Source organism: Doryrhamphus excisus, linkage group LG22 (genome assembly GCF_037039965.1).
Source record: "Doryrhamphus excisus strain RoL-2023G ecotype Guam linkage group LG22, RoL_Dexc_Guam_v1.1, whole genome shotgun sequence".
Taxonomy (NCBI): domain Eukaryota; kingdom Metazoa; phylum Chordata; class Actinopteri; order Syngnathiformes; family Syngnathidae; genus Doryrhamphus; species Doryrhamphus excisus.
In genome coordinates this window covers 4,394,042-4,403,951 of record NC_136378.1, presented here as the reverse complement: position 1 = coordinate 4,403,951, position 9,910 = coordinate 4,394,042, and the positions used below count along the sequence as shown (strand labels likewise).

The 9,910-nt window shown below is 39.3% G+C and overlaps 1 protein-coding gene across 2 annotated transcripts; it reads left to right on the top strand.

Annotated features, from left to right (window-relative positions):
- Positions 1-27: 27 nt before the first annotated feature.
- spdl1 (spindle apparatus coiled-coil protein 1) lies at positions 28-8,261 on the top strand. 2 transcript variants are annotated; one of them, XM_058063443.2, is made up of 14 exons: positions 28-134; positions 536-706; positions 868-1,044; positions 1,512-1,706; positions 1,783-1,923; positions 3,370-3,468; positions 3,568-3,678; positions 4,194-4,334; positions 4,589-4,689; positions 5,809-5,929; positions 6,076-6,142; positions 7,081-7,266; positions 7,334-7,409; positions 7,923-8,261. In XM_058063443.2, exons 2-14 carry the CDS (start codon positions 536-538, stop codon positions 8,065-8,067), a joined length of 1,731 nt encoding a protein of 576 aa, XP_057919426.2. In that variant the 5' UTR covers positions 28-134; the 3' UTR covers positions 8,068-8,261. The 2 variants fall into 2 exon arrangements, with proteins under 2 accessions (XP_057919426.2, XP_057919427.2); XM_058063444.2 differs by having other exon boundaries at positions 68-128.
- The last annotated feature ends 1,649 nt before the right edge of the window (positions 8,262-9,910 follow it).

The window sequence follows — 9,910 nt, the reverse complement described above, 5'->3', positions numbered from 1 at the left end:
AAGATAGTAGCAAACAGCCAGACCAGCAAGACGACGAAGAAGAGGAATTCGACGACGAAGAAGAAAAAAAGGCGGAAAATAGGAAAAGTCAAAAGCAGTTTGGGCAACGTTGTGTGTACATCGATGTAGTAAGCGTATGTTTTGTTTCTATTCCTGTGTATAGATGTTATGTTTTACTTCATCTAAACATGCTACAGCGCCTGTGTTAAAATGCATGCGAACATACGAGGAATGCTAATTGACTATATTACTTATATTATGACTAACTGTCAAACTAAATCTGCCACAGCGACAAGATACAGGATACATAATAAAAAGCTACTTTAGAGACATTTAGAAAGTCGTGCCAAGATTATATTTTTAAACATTTGTTATGCTTTTCGTGTTTTTGATTCACTTTTTGTCCCCCACAATGTTATTACTCCTTGCTGCAGCATAGCTAAGGCGTTATAACCAATCATGCAAATTCGACTATTACCTCATTATTTGACACATCCGGCCAGGATTGCATTTGTGTCATTTTTGTCCGTTTCAGATGTCTGACACTGCAAAAGAGGATGAGATACAGCACCTCCGCTGCCAACTGAGGCAAAAGGAGGAGCAGGTCCAGCAGGCTGCCCATGCTGGCTTGGATCTGCTCAATCAGCTTGCGGAAATGCAGACCAGGCTAGAAGATCAGAGAATAGACATGACAAGTGCGCTGGAGGTACGACTCTCCCATGGTATATACCAAAAGAAAGCTGGAATGGAATGGAATGGAACAATTTCCTTGATGCCAATACAGATCATATTGACGATCATGGTTTCTTCCACTTTTAAGTTTTATTCTTATACGTACCCTTGGTCTGTCCCTCTGATGTATGGAAGGGTCTTGAGCAAGAGAAGTATAGCCTGCAGAAGGAAGTGGAGTTGAAGACCAAGCTCCTAGATTCATTGCAGTCAGAATTTGACTATTCGAAGAAGCAGCAGCGACAGAACATGGACGAGGAGAAGGAGCAACTGGAGAGGAGCCATAAGACGACACTAAATGACCTCAACAACAAGGTACGGCGACTCCTTTTTAAATCTATTACAGTCTAAAAAGAAATTATATAAACCACACAAATAAAATAAAAAATGTAAATATTAATATTTGTTTACTCATTTGACTTTTGTAAGCATAATAAGTGTCCGAGGTAGATCTGGTAACAGGATGCAACAAGAGTTGTATTGAATATAATATAAATGACCATTTAAGACATAATAAGTTTTCAATGCTCTAAATACAAAAATATTGTATTTATTAATGATGATATCGGTATGGGAAATTGAGAGTTCTACTTTTTGCAAAATCTATTGGCGTGTCATATACAGATGGCCATAGAACGAGACCGCCTCTGTACCGTATGTCTGTGTTGTGTCTTAAAATATTTACAGTAATCTTTTTTTTTGTAATTGACTCCCTTATTTGCTTTTAAAAAAGGTGACAAAGGTGTTTACCATAATTATGTGATGCATTTGTTACCTGATAGATGCTGGGATTACAGTCTTCTTTGGATGATTCACGGCTGATTGAGAAACAGCTGAAAGAAAAACTTGATCTTCAGACCAAGCTTCTCCATGACAAAATGGAGGAGCTTCGTGTCCTAAATGAGCAACCTCAGAATTCACCAACCTCAGAGCTACTGGGGTTGCAGAACAAGGTCCTCGAACTGGAGAACATGAAGGTGAGGACGATGCATCTGATGCTGCGTATTTACATGTCACTTATGCTAGTACCCGTCCATCATTTTTGTCTTCTAGTTGGAGTTGGACCTGGCTCTGACGGAATCACTGCACAGAGAGCAGAAGCTACAGTTGACCAATAGCAGCTTACAGCACAATCTCCAACAAATCACAGAGGAGAGCAGCAAAGAAGTTTCCACGTGGTGTAGGGCATTAGAGGTATGTATCCATTAGTAGCAACGACAGCATCACCACAAACGATGTTGGTGCACTTCTGTTGCAATTTTAGGGGAACACTCAGTTTGTGAAGTTACTGTGTACTCATACTAAGCCAATCTTAGCGTGCCTAAACCAAAAACAAACTTACTTGAAAAGGCCAGAAAACATGCATCAATATTAAGATTATTATAAGATTCATTCATATTTCTGTCCATTGCTTTCATAGCATTTAAACCGGATTACCTAGTAGCCATTATACACAATGCATGCTCTACTACTTGTTAGCATTGGCTTTAGCATCTATTAAATATACAGTAAACAGACACATTCATTCATTTTCTACCGCTTATCCTCACAAGGGAGGGTGCTGGAGCCTATCCCAGGCGGGGTACACCCTGGACTGGTCGCCAGCCAATCACAGGGCACACATAGACAACCATTCACACTCACATTCATACCTATGGACAATTTGGAGTCGGGAATTAACCTAGCATGTTTTTGGAATGTGGGAGGAAACCGGAGTACCCGGAGAAAAAAACCCACGCATGCACGGGGAGAACATGCAAACTCCACACAGAGATGGCCGAGGGTGGGGAAAGACAAAATAAGAAGCCAAAAAGTTACCACTTCCACACAAAACAGGAGGAGAACTCATTCATTCATTCATTTTCTACCGCTTATCCTCACGAGGGTCGCGGGGGTTGCTGGAGCCTATCCCAGCTGTCTTCGGGTGAGAGGCGGAGTACACCCTGGACTGGTCGCCAGCCAATCACAGGGCACATATAGACAAACAACCATTCACACTCACATTCATACCTATGGACAATTTGGAGTCACCAATTAACCGAGCATGTTTTTGGAATGTGGGAGGAAACCGGAGTACCCGGAGAAAAAAACCCACGCATGCACGGGGAGAACATGCAAACTCCACACAGAGATGGCCGAGGGTGGGGAAAGACAAAATAAGAAGCCAAAAAGTTACCACTTCCACACAAAACAGGAGGAGAACTCATTCATTCATTCATTTTCTACCGCTTATCCTCACGAGGGTCGCGGGGGTTGCTGGAGCCTATCCCAGCTGTCTTCGGGTGAGAGGCGGAGTACACCCTGGACTGGTGGCCAGCCAATCACAGGGCACATATAGACAAACAACCATTCACACTCACATTCATACCTATGGACAATTTGGAGTCGCCAATTAACCTAGCATGTTTTTGGAATTTGGGAGGAAACCCACACATGCACGGGGAGAACATGCAAACTCCACACAGAGATGGCCGAGGGTGGGATTGAACTCGGGTCTCCTAACTATGAGGCCTGCGCGTAAACACACACAATTATTTAAAAATTCTAACTGCTGAAATCAAGATAACAACACAATAAGAACGCAAGCCAATGACAACCACTAATTACTTGCTCATGATTTGCCTTTCTTCTATGCCACAGAAATCTCGGGAGGCAAACCGAGAACTTCAACTCCACTTGGACACCTTTCTACAACAGGCCCAGGACCCAAACAGCAAAGGCAATTCTCTCTTTGCTGAGGTAAGACCAGAAATCTTGAAGACCTGGTGTACCACTTCTGCTTCCTGTCAGCATGAGCTTCAATGTATAATGTTAGTTTCACATTTTGCTGAATTTCAGCTGGAGGATAAACGTGCCGAAATGGAGAGAAAACTCAACAGCATGAACGTCCGGTATGAGTCTCTTCAAACACAACATGCTTTTAACAAGCAGCAGTTGCAGCGCATGAAGGTAAAAAAAATATTTCAAAAATATTCATGTTATTTATCCTCATGAGACCACCTAGTGTGGTAAAACTGATTGAGAAGCAGGTGAGGGAGCAGCCCAGAATATGGCAGGAGCTGGCTGATGATGAGCCCAACAACCCCATCTCTATACTGTCAAACATTGTGCTTTAGGGATGTCTCTGCCTTAAGAGTACAGGAACGACTTCACGACATTGAGAGACTGATGAACGGGGGCTAGTACTGTACAACAGCGGTTTTACAACATGATGTTCAGCTGCAAAATAGCAGTTGCTTGAGAAGAAGCACATTAAGATCCTTGAGTGGTCAAGCCAGTCTACGTCCATAAATCTGCAACCTTTGGCTCCAAAATATTGACTCATGAAGATATTGCTTGCAATAAAATGATACTGTTTGGCCAACTATTTTTGAGCCCTTGTATGTAATTGTTCAAACATAAACGGTTTAAAACTGTATCGTGAACTAAAACATAAATACTGTACTGCATGCAATGTCGTTCAGATCCAGATCGCCACTCTGATGCAGCTCCAAGGTGCCAGGGCTGACCCCTCTCAGGTTGAGAGACTGCAGTCAATGCTGTCTGAGAAGAATGAAGAGATACATCATTTGATGAGCAAACTTCAGAAACTGGAGAAGCTGCAGGTTAGTGTTGATCAACCGCAGATGAGTCTCTGCTCTCCGATTGCTGTAGTAATTTATCGAGCCATGGCTAAAAACATTGCTTTCGCAGGAGTTACGTTCCACCCTTACCACCATATCGACATACCCATATACATACGTAAACGGCCTTGTTACAGTTGTCATGGCAATAATACCTCCACTGCTGTATTCACAGCACTGTATATTCAGGATATATACAATATGAAGTGAGTCCATGCATGCATGTTTGTTTGTAGATATTGCTGAAGACCCAGGAGAGTATTCCCTCTGCAGTTAGCGAGGGCCAGGATGAAACATATTATACTGACCTCCTCAAAATGAAGCTTAACAAAACAATGTGAGTAAAGTTTTTTTTAAACATTGAATATGGCTTTTTATATGTGCTGACTGTTACTGTATAAGCAGGGCAATGCATTATGTTATCAATAATTGAAGAGCTTGCAACCAAAAGGCGCTAAATCCATTTTGACTGATTTCGAGAAAATCAATGATTTTTAACTACGCGCATATCAATCTATTTGGTCGTCAAGTTTATATTGCAAATGAAAGAGCTATCAATATAGGTCATAAAAATGCATGCTATAAAAATCCTGCACACACCATGTATTTTATATATTTTTTTTAAATTAATTTTTTTTTCGGATTTAGCGCCTTTTGGCTGAAATAAATTTGAAGTCACCTTTAACTTCTTCCATGGCATTGTTGTAAAAGAATGTAAGGTGCTTTAATGTGCTATGCTAATAAAATAATTACAACACAGAAGCCATTCTCAACATACAATACAAAATAATAATTATTAATTAAATTAATAAAAAAATTATTAAAAGCAGTGCTCATATTTGACTGCACCATGAAGGTGACAGTGACAAAAATCATCTCATTACAAACTCTTTACATTGTATGTTTTTTAGTACAAGTAAAATAATGTTTCTCATGAAAGTTGGAGGTGTCAAGGTAGAGATATGCCTTTTATGGCGTTAAAAAAAACTTCCATATTACAGAATACTGTAAAAACACAATTTGTGTTCTCCTGAATTGCATAACAAACTGTTACTATCATACGTGTACTTAATGTACACAAACAAAACAGGATGCGCACTGATACTGGCTTTCTGTATGTGCAGTGCCAATTGTATTCTTCTCTCCGATTGGTCAGATTATCAATAGATGGGAAACTTGGGCCAATCAGAATAAAGAATAAAGAAAGGGATTTAGCTCCTTTTGGTTTAAATCTGAAATGGAAATAGCGCCTTTTGGTTGAAAGCATAAATTTCATATCACTTTTTTTCATATTTTTAAAAATGATTTCAAGACCAAAATATGTGATTTGGATACACATGACAGAGGTCTATTAAACTCATGAAAAACATGCAACTTAGTGAAAATTGGATTTAGCGCCTTTTGGTTGCAAGCTCTTCAATTGTTCAGCTATTAAGTCATCTACCTGTGTGCGCAGTAAGGATGTCGAACGTGTAGAAGATGAACTTTCCCTGCAAAGGATGAAGGCTTTGTCAGAAAGCCAGAAAGCTCTGGAACTGGAAAGAAAACTATTCACTTCTGAACGTCTTGTTAAAAAGGTACGATGCTATGAAAAGTGCATGTGTGTGTGCGCGTATCGGCATATCGACTGGAACATCCATTATTAATTTATTCCCAATACTCTATGATCATTTCATAGCGTGCATGATGGCTTCCAGCACATGAATATTTGTGTTTCCGACAGACCCAGAGTGATAAGATCAGACTACAGCTTCAAGTGGAGGAGCTACAACACAAATATGAACCCAAAGGTAACTGCATGGATTCAAACAACCAGCGTTTCAAACTATATTGAAAATATTCACAGTCCTTCACTTTTGCCACATTGTGTTGTGTTTAAAATGCTGAGGAGAAAAATAACTGTACTGTTGTGCCTTGTTTATTGTGGTTAATTAGTTCCATGATTGAATATTTCATTGTTAGAGCATAGAAATACGGAAATACTATATATATATATATATATATATATAGAAATACTTTCTAAATACAGTTGTCATCATTAGAGCCTGTGGAAATGAAGGTAAAAAATGGTGAGCGCTAACGAGCATGTAGACATGTCTTCCTCGCAATGTTGTGTGGTCCAAGTTGGAAGCCAGTATCCACTGCTTCAATACAATACATTGTTAAGGTAATGTAACGTAAGGTAATGTCTCATGAATGTAACATTAGTGACATGGAGCCTACATATGATTTCATTCATTCATTTCCTACCTATCCCAGCTGTCTTCGGGCGAGAGGCGGGGTACAGCCAATCACAGGGCACATATAGACAAACAACCATTCACACTCACATTCATACCTATGGACAATTTGGAGTCGGCAATTAACCTAGCATGTTTTTGGAATGTGGGAGGAAACCGGAGTACCTGGAGAAAACCCACGCAGGGAGAACATGCAAACTTCACACAGAGATGGCCGAGGGTGGAGTTGAACTCGGGTCTCCTAGCTGCGAGGCCTGCGTGCTAACCACTCGCCCACTGTGCAGCCTACATATGATTTGTCTTTCAATATTTTTTCCCTAATAATACGCCATACTTGACCACAAAACAGCAGACATTTATGAATTATTTAAAAAAAAAATTGCGATCGAGTGAGGGAGCGACGTTCGAACCGCAAAACAGTAACAAGAAAATGTGCAAAGAGTGAAGTACCGTGATGACTGTATCATTGGCTGTCATGTTGTTTGCAGGGACACACACTCACTTATCCCAGCGTGCAATGAAAGAGAAACTCCCTACAAATACCGTACCACCCTCTGAGGAAAGTGCACTTGATAAGGACAAGCAGACTATTTCAAAGAAAACATCCATCACACCCGCTATGACTCCTGAGACACACACAAGTCCCACTGCTGAGGAGACATGCTTGCCAGAAGGTGTGTTGAACTCACAATGACATTTTGTGATGATGTCAACATAATATCCTTTTTGCGTTGTCTTTAGATGTCCATATGGAGCCTAAAGCTGCAAAGTGTGCAAAGATCTGCAAGGATGAACCGCATTTCATCCCCAACCCCAGGTCAGAGTTTGGCTTGTGAACAGCAGTATTCATGCAGGATTCAAATGTTTTTCATAAAAAAGTCAGGTAATATTCTGTATAAAAAATATGACTGCTGAAGAAATTAGTGTGGAGAACAAGTATTTGCCCCCCTGTTGATTTAGCAGGTTACCCCCTTACAAAAATATAAACAGTACAAGCTCAAAACGATATCAAAGATGATACCAAGCAAACATATGCATTCATCAAACACAAAAAATGACTCCTGTATTGTAAGTCATTATGTGGATAAAAGACCAGAAGAATGGAATTGACTACGGCTGATGATGTCAAGGGAGTTGGGAGCAGAGTCTGCAAGAAAAGCATTAATCAGACACTTTGCTGTAATGGACCGAGATCCTGCAGTGAGCCTTTCTTTACCATTATGTTCTATACATTTTTGACATTCTGCCTTTCTTTATTGTTGCACAGTTCATATCTTTGGAAGGGAGTAAACATACTAATTGGATTGTATTTTTGTTTTGTCATCCTTAGCGTCAACGTGACCGACTGCAGCGTTGCGAAGACGGAGAATTACCAAGAGCAACACACACATGAGAGCAAAAAGAAAGTTCAAACAGTTGAGATGATCCACGTGGGTTCTAAAAGCAGTATGGAAAGTCAGTGCTCTCAGCAGTAGGGCCCTTCTACAGTTAAATATATATTATCTGTCTGACAATATACAACAGTTTTATTAATCGTTTTAAGTTTTTACCCAACTTGAATATTCTGTATGATCTGTTTTTGGGGTATAGAACACCAATAATACTAGAGTATTTATTAACTGGAAAATATAACCAGGAGCAAATGTAACTGGCATAAGATGTTTTTGTGTGTGTGAAATGCAAAAATATGTTTTTGCATTTCAATGAAAGAAATAAAATGAAATAAAATACAATGGTATTGACCCAATATCTGTGAATACACCTCACATTCTTTTCTATGCTGTTTCTATACTTTACATTGTAGTCAAATTAAATTTGTGAAATTACGACATTCATTGCAGTAAAATATTTTTTCTTTTACATATTAATATTCATTCATGTTTTTAATTCGCCTCAAGAAATTGTGAGGTTAATGCTATTCACAAATCGCAATGCTTCCATCGAAAAGCTATGCGATAGGATAGCCAGCAGTTGGAGCTCTTTTTGAGGTGGAAAGGAAACAGTCAATACGGACCGGAAATAACCAAATTAAGAGCACAACAAAAATAAATTCCATGCCCATGAGAAAGACAACCGAAGTAATTTCCGGACACATATTTGGAATAACCACACGAGTACAACTGTACACGGTGTTATTTCGATACTAATCATTTTTAAAAGTTATATAAATTATGTACCAATCATAAATGTAAAGCGGTGAATCCATTTACATCCTGTACGCATGCGTAGTACGGCCTGTCGGTGGATTTACTTCCGTAAGCAGGTTGAAACGTTCAATACGGACCGGAAATAACCAAATTAAGAGCACAACAAAAATAAATTCCATGCCCATGAGAAAGACAACCGAAGAAATTTCCGGACACATATTTGGAAAAACCACACGAGTTCAACTGTACAGGGTGTTATTTCGATACTAATCATTTTTAAAAGCTACATAAATTATGCACCAATAATAAATGGAAAGCGGTGAATCAATTTATATCCTGTACGCATGCGTAGTACGGCTTGTTGGTGGATTTACTTCCGTAAGCAGATGGAAACATTCAATACGGACCGGAAATAACCAAATTAAGAGCACAACAAAAATAAATGCCATGCCCATGAGAAAGACAACCGAAGTAATTTTTCGGACACATATTTGGAATAACCACACGAGTACAACTGTACACGGTGTCATTTCGATACTAATCATTTTTAAAAGTTATATAAATTATGCACCAATAATAAATGGAAAGTGGTGAATCCATTTACATCCTGTACGCATGCGTAGTACGGCTTCTTGGTGGATTTACTTCTGTAAGCAGGTTGAAACATTCAATACGGACCGGAAATAACCAAATTAAGAGCACAACAAAAATAAATTCCATGCCCATGAGAAAGACAACCGAAGTAATTTCCGGACACATATTTGGAATAACCACACGAGTTCAACTGTACACGGTGTTATTTCGATACTAATCATTTTTAAAAGTTATATAAATTATGTACCAATCATAAATGTAAAGCGGTGAATCCATTTACATCCTGTACGCATGCGTAGTACGGCTTCTTGGTGGATTTACTTCCGTAAGCAGGTTGAAACATTCAATACGGACCGGAAATAACCAAATTAAGAGCACAACAAAAATAAATTCCATGCCCATGAGAAAGACAACCGAAGTAATTTCCGGACACATATTTGGAATAGCCACACGAGTTCAACTGTACACGGTGTTATTTCGATACTAACCATTTTTAAAAGTTATATAAATTATGTACCAATCCTAAATGTAAAGCGGTGAATCCATTTACACCCTGTACGCATGCGTAGTACGGCTT